The sequence below is a fragment of the Tamandua tetradactyla genome, chromosome 1 (assembly GCF_023851605.1).
Source record: "Tamandua tetradactyla isolate mTamTet1 chromosome 1, mTamTet1.pri, whole genome shotgun sequence".
Classification (NCBI taxonomy): Eukaryota; Metazoa; Chordata; class Mammalia; order Pilosa; family Myrmecophagidae; genus Tamandua; species Tamandua tetradactyla.
The window spans coordinates 84,863,383-84,883,396 of NC_135327.1; the positions used below are offsets into that span (position 1 = coordinate 84,863,383).

General features: G+C 39.8%; 1 protein-coding gene across 12 annotated transcripts in view; it reads left to right on the top strand.

Annotated features, from left to right (window-relative positions):
- ELMO1 (engulfment and cell motility 1) overlaps positions 1 to 20,014 on the top strand; it is a 577,880-nt gene that overhangs the window by 143,098 nt on the left and 414,768 nt on the right. For 11 of the 12 annotated variants that reach the window (XM_077119672.1, XM_077119654.1, XM_077119621.1 and 8 more), the window contains one exon: positions 17,550 to 17,600. In XM_077119672.1, coding sequence (XP_076975787.1) covers positions 17,550 to 17,600 — 51 coding nt within the window. Of the gene's footprint in view, positions 1 to 15,221; positions 16,210 to 17,549; positions 17,601 to 20,014 lie in introns of those variants that run through there. The other variant, XM_077119675.1, reaches the window with a different exon arrangement.

Genomic DNA, 20,014 nt, shown 5'->3' on the forward strand with positions numbered 1-20,014 from the left:
AGCTAATCTAATTCCCCAATTCTGTAATCACAAATAATACTCGAATGAATATCATTGTACATGGGTTCTTTTGAGCCTGTTTGAAAGTGGGGTAAAATGTAGACTTGTGCTTGGCCAGAGGGTATGTCCATCTTCAACATGAGGCTTTGCCAGATTGCCTTCCAAAGGGATTCTACCCATTTATATCTCTACCTACAAGGGATCAGAGTTCCCACTCCATACTTCTTACCAGGGCTTCCGGCCGTAGTTTTGTTAATGTCATACCAGTTGGATGGAGGTATAATGGAACATAATTGTAATTTACATTGCCTTAGTTTTGCTAGGCTGAGCATATTTTCCTATGTTTATTATTTATTCAGGTTTCTCCTCTGCCTACTGACTGTACAGTTTTTTATCCAACAGTGTGTGTTTTGGGGGGGGCAGTTCTCATTAATTTATAGGAGTTCTTTAGAGGATGTAGACACAGATTCTTTTTTCATGTCTTCACCAAGTTCATAGTTGTCTTTTAACTTTTTTGTGGTTTCTATGATCAAACAGAAGTCTGTAAACTGTTTTAATATGATCAGTTTATCATTTCTTTTTCCTTTACCATTTGGGCTTTTTATATTTTATTTAAATTTTTTTTACCTAGCCATATGTTAAAAATGGCTGGTGATTTCCTTCAAAGGTTAGAAAGTTTTGATTTCATACAGGTTATTCATCTGTTTTGAAAGCATGTATGTGTGTGTATGTTATCATTGGTAGATATCTAATTTTATATTTTTGATGCAGACAGCCAATTGTCCTCGTACCATTTATTGAATAATTCATTGCTTGCCTCCATCCTCCATGATTTGCATTGCCACCTCTCTCAGATGCTCAAGTTTTCATGAATGTAGGGGTCTCTATGGCTCTCTACTTAGTTCAATTACCATACAGTTTTGATCATTACAAGTTTGTAACAAGACTAAATACCTAGTAGAATGTGTCACTGTTTTCCTTCATCATCATAATTTCCCTGCCAAGTCATGATATTTTACTCTGCCACATGAATTGTAGCAGCAGCTTGTCAAATTCCATTAAGAATTTGATTAAAATTGAATTGAATTGAATTTATGGATTAATTTTTGGGGAAAATTGCTTTCTTTGGTATATTGATTATCCTATCTATGAAAACAATATATCTCTCCATTTGTTGGAATGTTCTTTAGCGTTCTTCAATAAAGGTTTGCAAACTTTCTCTTAATGTTCTTGTATATATTTAGTGAGATGCCTGCCTAGGCATCTCATAATTTTGCATCCATCGTAAATGGTATCTGTTTGTAAGCTCTTACATTATTTATAGCTATGATGCATCATATACTGGCTCTCTTCTCTGTACATGGCACTCTGTTAAACTTAATTAATTGCTGCAAAAACTAGGATGGTTTTCTCAACATATTTCCCCCTTTTAAAGATACTTTTAAAAAAGTTAAGTATCAGAAAGATTAAGTAACACTGTCTATGGTTGTATAACTAGTAAGTTGTACGGCCTGGACTCAAACTCATTTTTGTCTAACTTCACCTTTTGCTAAAAGCCTTTACTTTTAAATCAGCTAATGTTTCTTGGCATGCCATCTTGTTTAGCAAGATCTTTTTATTAGTGAAACAAAAAAAAGAAAAAACTTTTACAGGGGCGTTCTGTGAAAAAGGCTTTTAATTCACCAAGTAGAGGTCCCTTGGTACTAATTAGTTAATTCTTCTAGAGAGGCACATTTACAGTGGAGAGTAAGTCTATAGAAGAATGTTTATTCTGACCATTTTCTTTGGATCAACTCTTAAGGAAAGACCTGTTCTAATTGAAATAAGAGATTTTTAAATTTTTCATTATCTTACTAATACTCAGTGTGGATAAGGCTAGCCTCCCCTAAAGACAGACTGCTGCTGGAGATAAGGCTTAGTCTTCCGAATGCACTGTGGGCTCTCCAGTAAAAGAGAGAGGGAAAGCTAAGATGCCAGTGGTGAGTTTTTAATAGTTTTAAAGTTTTGACTCCTTAATCACGTCCTTCCTCTTACATGTAGAATTCCTACTAACTCTGCCAGAAAAGTGTACATAGTCCGATGTCACTCCTGGTGCAAGGAAGGGAAAAGAGAAGATGGAAGGCTGGAGCCTCTAGTGGGATTCAAGCTAAAGCCCATTCTTTCTCTAGTGTATGCTGTTCGGTTCTTTCACTTCCAGGTCCCAGCCAGATCTCATCTTCCCAGGGCCTTTATCTGGCCTTCTTGCTTACCGAGGGCCTTTCCTCGAGGGTTGGAACAGATGAGTTTCTTGGGATGGCTTTGGGCAATTGTGTGAGTCTCAGAACATAGCAGTTGTCGATTTCCGGGACTGCCTGCAGCTTTGCTGAAGTGTTAGGGCTGCCTGATGCTCTGGCTTTAGGAGACTGTGGTGGTGGAAAATGGCTAATTTCCATGCCAGACTCATTGAACACCTGAGTTGATGGTGTACCTGACAGTGTGTATCTCAGTTGTCACTTAAAAAAAAAAGAAGCTCAATAATACATGTGGCTGGTAGTAGGCATGAAATAAATATCCATTGATTGATCAAAGATTGTAGAATAGGGAGAAAAGAGAAAGTTGGTTTGAGAATTATTTGCAATGTGGGAGGAAGGAAGGCATTATGTGTCTGTTTTTGAAGGAGTGAGTGGCCATTTAACTGTAGTTGACAGATATAATCTGACTGGTATTCCAGTATCTATTATGATTTGCATTTGCATTCCATTCACTCACAAAGCATTTATTGAACTCATTTTACCTAGCAGGCACTGTTCTAAGCACTGGCAAGACAGCGATGAACAAAACCTGAAGGTTCTCACTTTTCTGGGACATACATTGTTGTGGGTAGGGAGACAGAAAGTTTTTAAGAAATGACAAAGTATTTATTGTCAGATTGTGGTAAGTTCTATGAAGGAAGTAAACAGGGTACCCACATAGAGCAACGAGTGGTAGATGTTGCTATTTTGGTTTAGTGGGCTGGACCAGGCATAGAATTTCCTAGGTCCAAGAATGGGCCAGAATGCAGCTTGGCTTGGCTCAAGTTTGCAAATCACCAGATGCGAATGAAATAAGGTTGCAGGTGGGGGTGGACATGGTTTCAAGAATCAGGAGCTTAAGACCTTTCTTACTCCAATCATGTGAATGCCCATAAACAAACCTTTATACACACACACACGTACACACACACACACCAATGCAGTAATTCAGCTGTGAGGATTTGGGTCACCCAAGTTCCTGCCTGGGTTCTGGGCCTTGACATTGTTTTCGTGCCAGCTCTGGGGCAGTCCGCATCTGTAAGGCCTGTGTGTCCTTTTGTGAGCGTTGGCCAAGATTACTGTATGGCATCAGGGAATGTCTCTCTAAAAAGGTGGCATTTGAGCCAAGACTTGGATAAGAAGGAGTCACATCAGAACGAGGACAAAGGAAGAGCAAGCCCCAAAGCCCTGAGCATGAATGAACTTGGTGTGTTTAGCCAGCGAAAGGGGAGAGCATGGTGAGCTGGGGGTGGGAGAGGTCTAAGATGTGAGAATAGAATTTGCTTGGGGTCACTTCAGGCTAGGTATTCTAAACTGTAGCAGGAATTTGGATTTTCTTCTAAGTACAATGGAAAACCACGGAAGCAAGAGTTTTAACCTGAGGCCCCAGAAGTTGAGCAGAAAGAAAGTTACAACATTATGAAAATGAGGATTTTGCATTACTTCAATCATGTATGTAGGCTGCAAGCCACAGTAGTATGAGCATATCTGTGCTTTTATAGAAATCATCATAAATTTCCATTTATTACTGTTATTACAGCTATCTCAAAATAACATTTGTGATCATTATGCCTCATTAGAAATTATGGTAGTTATCAGAATTTAAATATATCTTGTTATTTAATACAAGGGTAGGCCAAATCCAGGCTAGCATCTGTTTTTGTAAATACAGTTTTATTGGAACCCAGCTACACCCATTCATTTACGTATTATAGCTGCAGCAGAGATCTTTTGGCCTGCAATGCCTAAAATGTTTACTACACGTCTCTTTTGGGGAAAAAATTTCTGTCAATTGCGTTAATGAAGGAATACATATATTACTATGACACAATTAAAAAAATATAAAAAATATTTTGATAACTGTTTGGTTTCTTTGTGCACTTTTGTAATTTATTTTATACATTTAGAAACACCATTCAGACAGGGATCTTTAGGCTTTGCCAGACTGTCAAATCATCGAAGTCCAGTTTGGAAAAAATAAAATCCCTGCTCTGTAGGGTCTTAGAAAGAGGAACAGAGTCATATGACTTGCATTTCCTTTGCCTGAGATTTTCTTCTTCCCCTTGGTTGGCAGATTTTATATGTCTTATTGGCATCCAGTACCAAAGCAGCTGCTTATATATGAATAATATATTGACTTTCTGCTATATGCTAAATAGGTGCTTGATGAACGCTGTCTCATTTAGCCAATAACATTGTGTGGTGTGGGTGTTTCTATCTTCACGGAGCAGTAAGGGAAGGAGGCCCAGAGCCATTGTCATGTGCACTTACTCATTTACCCTGTATTTATTAAGCATGTGCTGTGTGCCTGGTGCTGTGCCAACTGTGTGGTGAGGCTAAGGCTTGAATCTGGCCTGACACCAATGTCTGGGCAGCTCCCTCCATAGGATGGCGTGTTCAGGATGCTGTGCGACAGCATGCTGCCTCTTTGAAGCCTGTCTGCAAGCTCACTCCGTCCTCCCTTCCCTGACACTTCCACCCCAATCTGCTCTGTCTCATTCTGCTGTAAACTTTACATCTCATTTTCTTTCCCTAGACAATCATATGTATTGATTTTGCCTAGAAGCGGTCATAGAGTCAGTATTTTTCCAGCTGAAGTAGCATCCTCAGTGGTTATTGTCAGTGCCACTGAAATGGCCCTTTAAAAATGTTTTTTTAGGGCAGGCAATGGTGGTTCAGTGGCAGAGTTCTCATCTGTCATGCCGGAGAGCCAGGTTCGATTCCCAGAGCCTACCCATGCCAAAAATGATTGGGTTTTGCAAGCACAGGCTTCTTTCCTATAAAGTGCAGTTCTTGTCTCCAGCAATTTGTGGCTTTCTGGGACCATAGGCTTTAACTTGCCCAGTGCAGCCCAGGTTTAAATATTGGCATATCATTTGATAGGGAAGTCGGTTGAATAAGTGAGAAAATGAGGCTGTAGGAGAAGACCTATCAGATGTGGTTCACCTCAGTTTGTGCAGGTGCTTTCTGTCCCAAACCAGGGAGGCTGCTTTCTCCCCTTGAAACATAGACAACATTCATTAGCTGGGGTTGGGCTAATACCTAAAACATCAGGCAGGTTCCTTTTTTCTTTCTTTCTTTGACATGTTGTAAGTGGAGAGGATTATTCACATGCCTACCTGCTTGGGCACTAGTATTTTTACAGTGCATACATGTGTTATATTTCACAAATTTGGATTCCTACAACAATGCTATTTTGCAATCTACTTTTCTAGCAACAATACAACATGACATGTCTTCATATTATTATATTACTCAACATTCCTTGATAGAAACATTTTAATGGCTATATAATTGATCATTGGCCTGTTTTATCATAATTTATAGCATTTTTCCTTTCTATTAGGGGATATTTGGAAAGACCTTCTGCTAGTTACCTGATTTAAAGAATGGTAAACTAGGAGATGCTGGTGAAGTAAAGGGATAAAAGAGGGCTCTGTGGATCCAGAAGAAGCAGTTGCAGAAAAGTAGTAGTAATTTCTAGTCTGTGGGAGACTGGACAATTTAGGAACTAAAGACCAAGAGAGGGCAGTGCCACCCTCACACTCTTCAGTGGAGACATGACTACCCCAGGAATATGCAGTCTGCTAGCTGTAAAGAAACTGAGTCCAGCCTCTGTTGCCTGAAGCTTGGACAGGCAGAACTGCTTAGCAGAGGCCTCTGGTAAAGAGTGTGCACGGTTGGAGGGCTTCCATACTGAAGAATGACAATGGTGGGTTTGGAAGGGAAGTGCTTTACTGCCCCAATGCCCTTTATTGGCAAAGCCTAACATCCCCTCTACCCCGCATCAAAGTAAAAATGCTTGCAGTGTCCTGCTCCAGGATCACAACACAGGGCCAAGAAAAATGAGTTTTGAATTGAAAGACAGTGACTTAATAACTGGAATATTTGGATTTGCACTTAGTTTTATTCTCTAATGTATAAAACACTGCAGTGGACATTTTCTTTTGTGTAATGTTGTCTATGTCTTTGGTACTTCTGTAGGGATCAATTTTCTAGAATTTTATTTTGAATATTTTTAAGGGTTTTGTTATACAGTACAAAATCAATGACCAAAAATTGGTCCCTATTTACTCTCCTTCAAGGTATGTATGAGAGTAAAGGCATGCATTTTTATTGTAAAACTTACCACAGTTATACCTTATGTTTTTTGCACCTTGCTTTATCGTACTTCACAGACTTGCGTTTTATACAAATTGAAGGTTTGTGACAACCTTGCGTCGAGCAAGTATACTGGTGCCCTTTTTCCAACAGCATGTGCTTACTTTGTATCTCTGTGTCACAGTTTGGTAATTCTTGCAATATATCACACCTTTTCCTTATGACAATATATGTTAAGGTGATCTGTGATCAGCGGTCTCTGATATTACTATTGTAATTGTTTTGGGACTGCAAGAACCATGCGCATATTACATGGCAAACAATCTCTATATGTTGGATGTGTTCTGACTGTCCCAACAACCAGCTGTACCCCCATCCTAAGACCCAAAAGTATTGGAATTAGGCCATTTAATAACCCTACAATGACTTTTAAGTGTTCAAGTGAAAGGAAGAGTTATAAGTCTCTCACTTGAAATCAAATGTTAGAAATGATTAAGCTTGCTGAGGAAGGCATGTGAAAGCTGATCTAGGCCAAAAGCTAGGCCTGTTCCATCAGTTAGCTAAGTTGTGAATGCAAAGGAAAAGTTCTTGAAAGAAACAAAAATTGCTACTTCAATGAACCCACGAATGATAAGAAAGTGAAACAGCCATACTGCAGATGTGAAGAAGGTACTAGGTCTGGATAGGAGATCAAACTAGCCATATTCCCTTAAGCCAAAGCCTAATCCAGAACAAGACCCTAACTCTCTTCAATTCTTTGAAGACTGAGAGACATGAGGATGCTCCAGAAGAAAAGTTTAAAACTAGCCAAGGTGGGTTAATGAGGTTTAAGGGAAGAAGCTGCCCCCCTAACATACAAGTAAGTACAAGGTGAAGCAGAAAATGCTGATGTAGGAGCTGCCACAAGTTATCCAATAGACCTAGCTAAGATAATTGATGAAAGTGACTACACTAAATCTACAGATTTTCAGTGTACATAAAACAGCCTTATATTGGAAGAAGATGCCACTTAGGACTTTTAAAGCTGAAGAGAAGAATTCAATGCCTGGTTTCAAATCTTCAAAGGACAGACTGACTCCTTTGTTAGGGGCTAATGCAGCTGGTGACTGTCAAATGAAGCCAATATTTGTTTACCATTCTGAAACTCTTAGGACCCTTAAGAGTTATGCTATATTTACTCTACTTGTGCTGTATAAATGGAACAACAAAGCCTGGATGTCAGCACATTTGTTTACAATATGAGTTAGTGAATATTTAAGCCCACTGTTGAGATCTGCTGCTCAGAATGAAAGATGCCTTTCAAAATATGACTGTCATTGACAATGTACCTGGTCACCCAAGAGCTCTGATGGAGATGCACAGAGAGGTGACTTTTCAGGCCTGCTAACACAGCATCATTCTGTAGCCTCTGGATCAAGGAGTCACATAGATTTTCAGATCTTCTTACTTAAGAAATATCATAAGGCTGTAGCTGCCATAGGTAATGATTCCTCTGATGGATCTGGACAAAGTAAATTGAAAACCTTCTGGAAAGGATTCACCATCTGTTCTAATTTGCTAGCCACTGGAATGCAATATACCAGAAACAGAATGGCTTTTAAAAAGGGGAATTTAATAAGTTGCTAGTTTATAGTTTTAAGGCTGAGGAAATGTCCCAATTAAAGCAAGTCTATAAAATTGTCCAAATTAAGGCACAACAAGAGGTTACCTTCACCCAAGAAAGGCCAATGAAGTTCAGGGTTTCCCTCTCAACTGTAATGGCACATGGTGAACATGGTGACGTCTTTTAGCTTCCTCTCCAGGCCTCTAGTTTCATGAAGCTCACCCAGGGGCATTCTCCTTCATCTCCAAAGATCCCTGGGTGGGTGGACTCTGTAGTTCTTGTGTCTCTGCTGCTCTCATCATTCTCAAGTTTTCTCAAAAATGCTTCCTCTTTTTAAAGATTCCAGTGAAATAATCAAGACCCACCTGGAATGGGTGGAGTCACATATCCTCCCTGTATTCAAAAGTTAATAGCCACAATTGGGTGAGTCACATCTCCATGGAGATAACTTAATCAAATCTCCAACCTATAGTACTGAATAGAGATTAGAAGAAATGGTTGCTCCCACAACTTTGATTAGGATTAAAACATGGCTTTTCTAGGGTACATAAATCCTTTCAAACCAGCATACCATCTTAGATGCCATTATGAAGATTCATGATCCATGGGAGGAGGTCAAAATATCATCATAAACAGGAGTTGGGAAGAAGTTGATTCCAACTCTCATGGATGACACTGAGGAATTCAAGATTTCAGTGGAGTAAAATAACTACAGATGGGTGGAAGTAGCAAGAAAACCAGAATTGGATTTGGAGCATGAAGAGGTGACTGAATTGCTACAATCTCATGATAAAACTTTAAGGGATGAGGAGATGCGTCTTCTAGATGAACAGAGAGTGGTTCTTGAGACGAATTCTACTCCTGGTGAAGAAGCTATGAACATTGTTGAAATGACAAAAAAGAACTTAGAATTTAGAACATTATGTGTATTTCATCGATAAAGCAGTGGCAGGATTTGAGAGGATTGACTCCAGTTTTGAAAGAAGTTCTCCTGAGAGTAAAATGCTATCAAATAGCATCATGATATGTTACAGAAAAATATTTTGGGAATGAAAGAGTCAGTCAATTGGTGTGGCAAACTTTATTGTTGTCTTATTTTAAGAAATTGCCATAGCCACCCTAGCCTTCAACGAGCACTACCCTGTGAGCAGCCATCACCATCAAGGCAGGACCCTCCACCAACAAAAAAGATTACCCCTCACTGAAGGCTCAGATGATGGTTAGCAGTTTTTAGCAATAGAGGATTTTTAAAATTATAGTTTGTCCATTGTTTTCTTAAGATATGCTACTGCACACTTAATAGACAACAGTATAGCGTGAACATAATTTTTGTGTGCACTATGAAGTAAAAAAATCGTGTTAACCTGCTCTAGATTGTGATATTTGCTTTATTATGGTGGTCTAGAATCGAAGTCATAATATCTCCTAGGTATGCCTGTACCTACTAGCTTTTCTGATCTTGACTTCATCTATTGAATTAATTTTGAGACTGGGAGATGCTTGGAGGCAGTTGTGTGGCTGGCTCTTGCAGCCTGACTTACAAAGTGCCAAATACTGATATGATGGGAGACAGCAGTGTGCGTTCCTGAAATCCTGCATCACCTTAACTGCATGCCCATCCTACTCCTTCATTTCCTTAAAACATCCCCTTCATCATAGCAGTAATCTTGCTCAAAAGCCTTAAATGTTTCCTCTTTCTTTAGTGTATTATTGTGTTGAGACTGAAATAGAAAAGAATTGACGTTTAGAGCAGGGCCCCTTACCTCCATTCAGCTGTTGAGGAAACCGAAGCAAAATTGACCAACCCAAGGTCACGTGGGAAGTCAGTTGGCTGGGGCTGAACCTGGGGTTTCCTTCCTTCCATTGAACTGTACTTTTCTGACTACCACTCCATTGTTGGTCTATCAACCTCCCCCTCTTTCTAGTTATCCCGGCACAGCTCCTACAGTGAGAGAGATTGTATTAATACTTGCCCTCACCCTGCATAATGCTAACACTGGGCCTTTGTTGGTCTTAGCCTCACTGCCTACAGTGCTAAAATTGTTCCCCTCAGCCTCTGTGCCCAAAGCAGTTGCTTACTCTTTCTTCTAGGCTGAGCACCAGACCCAACATCTAAATAATTACCTTTCATTATTTTGGGGGGCGTTGGGGTGGGGAGGGGGTGCATGGTCCGGGAATCAAACCTGGGTCTCCCGTGTGGAAGGCAAGCATTCTACCACTGAATCACCCATGCCCCCTCTTTCATTACTTTTTGAAAACTCTTAGCAAAGTGGAGTAGGTAAATTTTTATTGCACAGTATTAAAGGAAACTTTTGGTCCTGGGCACTGGATACCAGGCCACATAAGTGCAGATTACTCCTGTCTCAAGTAATTTTGTTAGAAATGTGAGCAACTTCTCTGTCTCTTTAAAAGGGCGCCTCTTTCTTAGCAATACTGGACATCTAATAGTGAATGCCCCTTTAAAGTAAGCACGGGCTTTTCTAAAAATACATATTTTTTTTATCTCTATCTTCTGTAAGTGGATTAAAACATGGAGGGGAACAGGCAGTCTCCTTGTGTTCTTCCTCTCAGGCTCACCACATCCCTTTAGGCTCTCTGAGAGAGTCTGCCCGCCTTCTCTCTCTGTTCCTTTTTATGCAGATCTTACTACTATAGCATGAGAGCAAGCCATTTGGCACAGGCCTTCTCCCTTCATATTCTGTGTTTACAGACCACAAATAGGTAGTTACCAGATATCATTTAATACCTGCCTTGTTCTTTCTTCTTTCAGTTTTGGGAATTGTGTAGAAGATACCTGGATGCAGTGAAAAGTGAAATAATTAGAGGGAAATAAAAACAGAATAGAATAAAGTTAGGGGCTGGAAAAAAGAGAGTGGAAAAGAAGTCAAACTACAAATCTTTTAATAAATGTATGGAGATGAAATGCTAAAGCTGTGGATCCATCATTCCTGATGACAAGCAGCCCTGGGGAAAGTCAGCACTTTTATTATGGGAAATGTGCACTCAGAACAGTTGGCCACCTTGTCTTCCTTCCCCTTCTTCTTCACCTCAACCCCTTTGGTTCCTGGCTGTTGCTGGGGATAAGAAGGGCTCAGGTTTTATTTTAGGGTATTTCTAACATACCTCGTCTAATGTCCTATCTGTAGTCCTCTATCTAGAGACGCTGCTCTGTAACCTAGCAACCAGCATATCATATACTCCCCCCAGGTTTTTTGTTCAGCTGGAATATTTGAAGATCAAGCAAATGGACACATAAAGGGCTAAAGTGATCAGACTCACATGCAAAATCAACCTTTGTAGTGATTAAGTAATAGATCTGAATAATGACACTATTTTAAAATAATACCTCCAGGTTACAGATCTCACATCTGGAGAGAGACCCAGATCAACAAAGAGAGAGAGGAGACCCAGCCAGGAAGACTGACACTGGAGCTGGCCTGCCTCTACGGGCCTAGATGTGTGGGGTTGTTAGAGCTCCAGGACTTTCTTTTGTCCTTGTGAAATAACAGGAAGGGAAGGAGGATTTGGATTTTTTGAACCAGGGAATAACTCTTTATTTGTCTGGCTAGGTAGAAAGTTGGCATATTGAGAAAACAAATTTCAGTGGGAAAAAAATTGGACAACAGTGACATTGTTTTTTTTCCCCTGCAGAATCTTATTATCCAATGCACACAGAGTCTGAGTCCATGAGCTAGTTCTGTAAAGAAACACAAAGGCATCCTATCAAGACGCCGGTGAATGTCAGCGGCTAGTACAGTCTGGAGCTCTTTAGTTTGAGTAAATATGACAGTGAGGCTTTAGCTGGCTTTCATTGGGCCACTTGTCATTCTTCTTGTACATTCTGTGCTGTTGGGACACTTCCTTGCAGAAATATTTTTTCTGCTTCTTTTCTCCTCCTCATTTTCAAGGACCTGGCATGAATCTTGTTTGCCTCAGACTCAGAATATATTAATCTTATACCTTGAAATTCAGGATACTTATTCCAAATGTGTTGGCTGGTCATATGAATTAGACTGCAATGATTCCCCAACTTTATTGTGCATCAGAATTACTTGGGATCATAGTGAAAATGCAGCATCTCAGACTCTGGATCCAGTGGCTATGGAGTGGAGCCCTAGAAATCTGTGTTTTAGTAGACACTGATGGTGATACTAAACAAGTAGTATGAAGATCCTATGATAAATGGAGAATTAAAGACTGGGCTTCCAGAAAGAAGCATGTGACAGTTTCTTGGCACATGTGAGTTTATGGGCACACTTCACCTTTGAAGAACTCCTTCCACATTTGGGGAAGGGCTTTCACCCATATTTTCTTTGCTTCCCAACATGTAAACGTCATGCTTGGACTGGCCCTGTCCAAACCTAGCTCCCTAACCTGTAGCTAAGACAAAGTCAAGTTTATTGCTCACTGCAGTAATGGAGAAACACCAACTCTCAAAGCTTTGGCTGTGTCTTGGAGGGAGTAATGTGGTCTAGTCAGGGATCAACCAGAGAATCAGAACCAGTAGGGAATGTATATTAAGATTTTTATTGCAAGACATTGGTTTACGAGATTTTGGCATTGACTAGTTAAGTCTGACATCTATGTAGGGCAGGCCATCAGGAAGGGCAGACTGGAAATTCTGGGGCACAGGCTAAAGTTGTTGTTCACAGTGGGAATTTTTTCTTCTTTAAGGAAGTCTCAGCTCTATTTCTAAATCTCATCAACTGATTGAATCAGGCCCACCCAGATTTTCTGGCATAATTTCCCTTACTTGAAAAGTCCATTACGGACTTGTAATCATACATACAAGATACCTTTACAGCAATCCTAGATTAGTGTTTGAATAATTGGGGGCTGTAGCCTAGTCAAGTTGATGCATTTAAAAGACCATCACAGGATGTAAGTTTGGAATTTATTGAGAATTGGAACGTTGATTGAAGGTGGGTCTTTCAAAGTGTGTATGGGTAACAATACAATAGTCCAGGACTGGTGGAAACAGCAGAGAATATCCGGGAGGAATTCAAGAACCTGTCCATTTAACTGTTGATGTTTTCCATTAAAGAGTTGCTGGGTTTTTAAAGATGCTCCTGTCATGAGCAATCAAACCATTTGCCTTTGCAGGAGACTCTTGGAAGAATAAAGTCATTCTAATGAAGACAGAGGAATAAAGTCATGTTAATGCAGGTCATAAAGGTTTGGTTCTCGATGTCCAAGCTGAGCTGGGGGGTAGGTAGTTTCTGTTCTTAGCCCTCCTTTCTTGACTCCTTCCTAACAAAGCAGGCCACACAACTCTTGTTTCCCAAAGCATGAGTCTAGTGATTCTCATTATTTTTGGAGCAGAAACATTAAGCACAGTCATGGCTACCATATTGTCAGACTGGGTGCTCCGGAGAGGACTGTTCACTAACAGCAGACTTCGAGCCGCCGTCTCACCCCATGCACTCCTGTTCCTCACTCTTTTTGAGTGGCTAAATGTCAGTCTACTTTTCAAGTGTCGTGTCTTCCCATTCTTTGTGCATCCCGGACTCTAACCGACAGCATGGGACTTTTCCACGAGGATGTCATGTACTTTCATCCTCAGAGCTTTGAGTTGTGTCATTTCCTCCTGTCTCTTCTCCTTCTTAGACTGAGAGGACCTTCTTCGATGTTACAGCCACTCAGGGCTTTTGTTGAACACCCTCCTCTTGCTCTCCTGTCACATTTTCTCTTCCCCTGTACCCACATCTCCTTCATGGTGCAGATATAATTATTATATATTGGTCTCCCTCACTTTGTTGAATTCCAAGAGGACAAGGATTAAGTCTTATTCATCTTTGTATTTATCCTGGTGCCTCATCAATGGCTTGGCATATAGTGGTTTTGGCCATTTATTCAACAAATATTTATTGAGTGCCAACCTTGGGTCAGGCACTCTCATAGGTAGCAGAGATATAATGGTGATAACTGCTCACATGGAGCTGACATTCTAGAGGTGGGGTAGACAGCCAGTGTACAAGATAAATAAGTGAAATATCACGCACATACACTGTGTTTATCGAACGATGCTTGGAGGATTCTATCAAGAAAAGCTCCTTGGAGACAAACATAGAGGACTGAGCATGATAAAGGAGTGGGCGAGAGGCTTCACGGCCTTTGATGTGAGCCATAATGGTTGCTTATGGATGAGGATGCATTTGCTAATATTTGTTTTTCTTCTGGACATGTGTTATTGCCTTTAGGGTAGCATAGATGACACATTTGGAAGTGGAGGCATTAGCTATTGTCCAGGCAGTGTTCTAAACATTTTAAGTGGATTATTTTCTTTATTTCTCAGGATGACCTTAGAAGATAGATGCTGTTATTATCTCCATTTAACACAGGAGGAAATTAGGGCAGAGGACAGAGTTGTCACTTGCACTGGGTTTCCCAGATAGCAAGTGGAATGAGCTTCAGTCCCAAGCAGTCCACCTGGAGCTCCAGCTCTTAAATAATGCACTACTATGGCGTATGAGAATTTATGAAATCAGATCAAGTATAGAACTTTTCCTTTGCTAATAAAGTTTATAATCCAGATTAGGCATTGCATACAGAGTAAAAGGCATCACTCCACATTGTGAAACACATGTGATCCATTTGATTTTTTCTGATAGAATACAGTCTTTGAAACAGAGGTCTGCTATTGCCTTTCTCATTGAGTTTGATCTCCCTTTTGGTCAGGACCATAAAATGTTTAATGCATATATTAGCAGCTCTTCTTTGTTACTGCCTTTTGTTCCAAAAAACAAAAAGCAAAGAACATGGGGAAATGAAGAGAGAAGAGGTAAACAAACTAAGAAAGCACAGAAAGAAGAATTGAGGGTGGCTTTCTCTGTAACAGCCGCAATCACTCCCATTTTTAAATGCAATTTTATTGAGTTGCATTCACATACCATATAAAATCACTCCCATTTTTGGGCCAAGCACATATGTTAACTCTAGCTCTTCTTACACCACACTAAGCAACAACTTGTTCTCCCATTTTAGGTTAGAGTCCTCAAGTGGCTTACCCTAAATCTATACACCTGGTAGGAGGCAGAGCTGGAATCTGAACACAGTGGTTCAGATTCTAATTTTTCTTTTAAACAAACAAACAAACAAGCAGTCCTCAGGATCCTGTCTTGAAGGAATTCTTATTTGGATTCCAGAAAGTAAGATGGCAAATGACACTGCAGGAACCAGCATGAGAGGCTAACCGCTAATCTCATCTCAGTCATACCTGGGCATCAGTGTTTAGAACATTTCTAAACACCACTTTTAGTCTTTTGCGCTCATGTATGTTGATCAGTTGATGAACTGGTCCTTCCATGGAGAAATGTGGGGCCTGGGTCATCTTACGTTTTCCAGCCTCTAGTGTCAAATCCTATCTCCTCCTCTCATTATCCCCCATGATGTTGGGCAAATAACTTATCCTCTTAGTGACTTTAGTTTATCTTTAAAATGGGCATAGAGTTGTTATGATGGTTAAAAAAGCATTGAAAAAATAAAGGGGACTTAGCCCAATCCCTTTTAAGAAATGTTGATATACCACTATTTTTAGGAATGCCTCATGCTGACACCAAATTTCCATGAGGAGAGATTATCTCTAAATCCCCCTGACCTCTTTGTACTCTCAGGGTCTCCTTCCCTGCTTGATTAGAAAATTTGGGAAAAGTAGACTGGGCCCCTTTTCCCTCTTGGGAAGGAGCCTGCCTTAAGTCTTCCCTGGGCAGGTCTTTCCTGTCTGCGGGTTCAGTTAGTATGTCCACTGCCTCTAACTCTGAGCCTTCTTCTCCATTTAAAAACTGATAGTTTGGTTCTCCACCTTCTGAAGCCGCCTTTTTTCTCAATTTGTTTAGGACGTGGGCAGGGAAGAGATGTGCTATGTACTCAGTTTCCATAATACTCCATAGTTACGATTTGCTATCGTTCTTCTCGGTTTCCATACAGTCACAGCATCTCATAGAATTTGAGGTGAACAGAGATTCTTAAAAGTGTATAAATTTGTTTAGCCATCTCATATCGGAGCCTGCCTGCCGAGTGCCCATCCCAGCACTTGCTCGCTCACTTCCGGTGCTGAGGAACTTGAGCTCTCCGGAAGTGGCCCGGTGTTCTGCGCATGCTCTGAGTTGGACTGGACATGCCTCAGGCTCCTGAGGAGGATGTGAATCTGGCAATGTTAGGCTTTCAGGTCTGCCTGTACTCCGTGAAATGTTCAGATTTGGTTTTCTGTGGGAAGGGAGCCCTGGCCCCTTTCAGGTAAGTTCTTTTACACAATTAGTTTTCCAGTAAGTAGTTGGAATTGGCTCAGAAAGCAAGCATTCCTTGTATCTTTGGCATCTAATCCTGAGAAATTTTCCCATCACCTCATTGTACCTGCTGTACGCTGAGTGAATTACAGCTTGTGGCTTGTCTCTTGTCTTAAGTCATGCAGAAGGGTGATCTTCAAGGCATGTTTATTAGCCTCTTGGCATGAGTGCTTCCAGGTGGGGGGGGGGGGGGCATGAGCCATGCTGACTCCTAAAGGACACCTCCTGGAAGCTGAGCCCAGTGCATACTCTGGTGGCAGAAAATAAAACTGCCAGTGAAATACTTCCTCCGGTGACAGTTGCTTCAAATACCAAATAGACTTGACAAATGGAGTCAGATGGATATGGGATCTACTCATTCATGCTGTTTGTTCTTTACTTCAGGGCAACATATACAAGGAGCCAGCAAATGTTTAGAAACTAATTGCCTTATTAATCTTTCAAAAATGACTGTATTGAGATATTCATATGCAATAAAATTCATCCTTTAAAGGGTTCAGTTCAGTGTTTATTTGCAGAGTGGTACAACCATCACTGCAATCAACTTTGGAACATTTTCATTATCCCAAAAAGAAACCTCATATCCATTAGCAGTCATTCCACATTTCCCCTCCCACGTCCCCTGGCAACCATTATTTTACTTCCTGCCTTATGGATTTACCTATTCTAGACATTTCATATAAATGGAATTTATAGTCTGTGGCCTTTATGTCAGGCTGCTTTCACTTAGCATAATGTTTTCAAGGGCCATCCATTTCATCACATGTATCAGTGCTTCATTCCTTTTTTATGGCTGAATAATATTCCATGGCATGGAATACCACATTCTGTTTACCTTTTTATCAGTTGATGGACATTTGGGTTCTTTCCACTTTTTGGCTATTATGATTAGTGCTACTACGAACATTTATCTGTAAGTTTTTGTTTGAATACTGGTTTATAATTCTTTTGGGTATATATATATATAGGAGTGGAATTGCTGGGCCATATGCTCTTAACAACCTTTTAAATTATTTTTGATTTGTTACTCTTGGGCCCCATATTCCTGTTCTTTGAGTCAATATTCTTTTCTTCTGTGCTGAATATTTTGCGTGACTTGAAATAAAGTTAGCTCATCTGGGACCCAGTTTAAAATTCCTTGTAGAAATAATTGAAAACTAGTCAAGTGAGAATAAAGTGAATCATAAGAATGCTCATTATATAGAGTACCTCTAAGGTTTTATTTTCTTTTGTTCTCTTCTTTACCATCCTTCTGCTTATTCACTTACAGAGGCTTTTTTTCTTTTCCAGAATCGCAATGAAATAAAAAATGGCACCATCCTTCGATTAACCACATCTCCAGTAAGTTGATATTAGTTTCTGGGTCTCTAACAAACTCTTTGCCCTCCAGTTCTACTGTATTTGGTTATGACATAGAATTATTTGAGGATGAGTTTAGTGCAAAATAAAAGGTCTCTGGAATATCCTCACATACAGATTCTTGATTAGCAGAAATGCCTCTCCTTTTATTTCCCACTACAGAAGATGAAGCCTTGTTTCCATGGTAAGAGCAGGCAACTTGACTGTGGAGCCTATAAGGTTAGATTTTGTGGACATCTGAAGCAGTTCTCATATTATAGATGGGATAACTCAGCTATACTGATTGGTTTTTACCCCTTTGCCCACACACTCACCTAATGCCATCCAAGCCATTTCAGACAGCAAGCAAAGCAAAGCAAATCAAATAAAGCATAACAATTCCTTATGAAGTTGGAGGGTGTCTGTGTGTGAGAAAGGGAGAGAGAGGGAAAGAGAGAAAGAAAGACATTTTCTAGTTTTGGTCAGTATAATACCAATTTGTAAAAACGCAATTTAAGAAATGTTTGCTGCTTAGACTATTTCATCAAAAGCAGATTCTAAATAAAACTCTTTAAAGGCTTCCAAATAAAGGTAAGTAAACAAGATGCTACAGTATATTTAGACCCCTGTACTGTCTGTGCTGCTATCTCCAGCCTTCTGACTTGCTTGTAGATACTGCCGGTAGTAACATTAGCATATTTAAACTATGCGTTAAAGCACTTTATTGCTTTCCTAAAAAATAATCTGCACAAAATACACCAAGTGTTACTATTTTCACGCTGCATATGTGATGAAAACTGCGTCTAACTATCATTTTTAGTTTCCACTGAAGCCATGTGGTTGGCTAAAAATAAATGAAACATTGGGAAAAGCATCTGGCTGAAATTAAATTGTGGGTACTGCAACTACCACAATTTCTTCTTGTTGAAAATTACATTAAAGAGACTTAAAAGCTCCTAAACGTTTCCCTCTAAAACATCTTAAACCTAAACACAGTGATGAGCTCAATAGATTGCATTATTGTAGTGAGCGGAACTGTCTTCCAATGTCTTCTTTTCTACTTATTGGAAAGTAAAATGTATCCTTTTTTTTTGTTGACTCTATGATGAGCTGAGATATTTTTGTCTGACTTAGCATTGGATTTCTTACTTTAGTCAGCATGAATTAATGTTAATTTGACCTTTAGAGACCATTGTTTCATTTGGTTCTTACAGTTCCTATTTATCCTGCTAAAATTACTCAGCTGCTTGCTGGGTGAAAAGAGCACACCTTGTCTTTAATTTCATCTACTAATTGGAAATGCTCAGCCTTTTTATCTACGCCTTCTCTAAGTCAAGGCAAGGGGTTAGATCCCTATTTTATTGCCAGTATTCATGAACAAAGCCTCCCATTAGTTACTCCTTGAAAGAAGGTTCGATATTTGGCAGGGTAAAGATTTTTAGTACCCTTGGAAGTGGATGTGCCAACACCATAGGGGACCCCATAGGTCCCCTTAGGGAGCTTGGTGTTAGGGTTAAAGACCCCCATATTCCCTGCATGAATGAAGGAAGAGATGCTCAAACCCACAGTTCCAGGTGGGGAGTCCACCGACAAGAGAGCTCTTTATATTTTCCATGAAGTGGTATTTCCCAAGCCTGTGCTTTCATTTTTCTTTTGTTTTCCTTATTTATACTTACATGAGATGGATCTTTTCCCATACAAGTTTGTCTTTAGGGAGGCACCTCTATGTATTTAAAATATGTTTTCATTCAGTGAAAGTCTATTATGATCAACTAGCAAAATGAATATGTTTATTTCATGCCCCTCTTCTAGCTGCTGCTAAGCCCCTTGCTTGCCGTATGGACTGTCCAATCCGCTTTGAGATTTTGGGTGAATAGGTTTAACCATTTGTGCTTAAAGGACAAGTCAGTATAATAGAGAAAGCACCTCTCTAGTCATATCTCCCTCTTTCTTCAACATACTTATGTTACTAATGTATCCTACACAGTGCATATTCTCATGTAGAAGAATTGGGCTGCTGCGTGGGATCTGCTTGAAAAATCAAAACTAAAGCTATTTTATTTTTTAATAATGTCAGGTTTTCCTCCTGAATATAAATACATTGCAGAATCATCATGGAAATTCTGAAAAACTGCAGCTTGCCAACAAAGCAGATTATGCAGAACATTACAATTCATAAATTTATTTTGATTTGTCTTCTTTGGTAATTTATATGCATATATATATGAATATATGTAAGCATATATAAATATGAATTATATGTATTTATTTGTTCATTCATTTAGTGAAATTCCTTTGAACTTCCAATAAATCCCAGGCTCTGTTCTTAGTGCTGGAAATACAGTGGGAACAAGTCTGAGAAATTTACTAGCTTCCTGGAGTCTCCATTCTAAAGGACACACACTTGTCACTTCCCA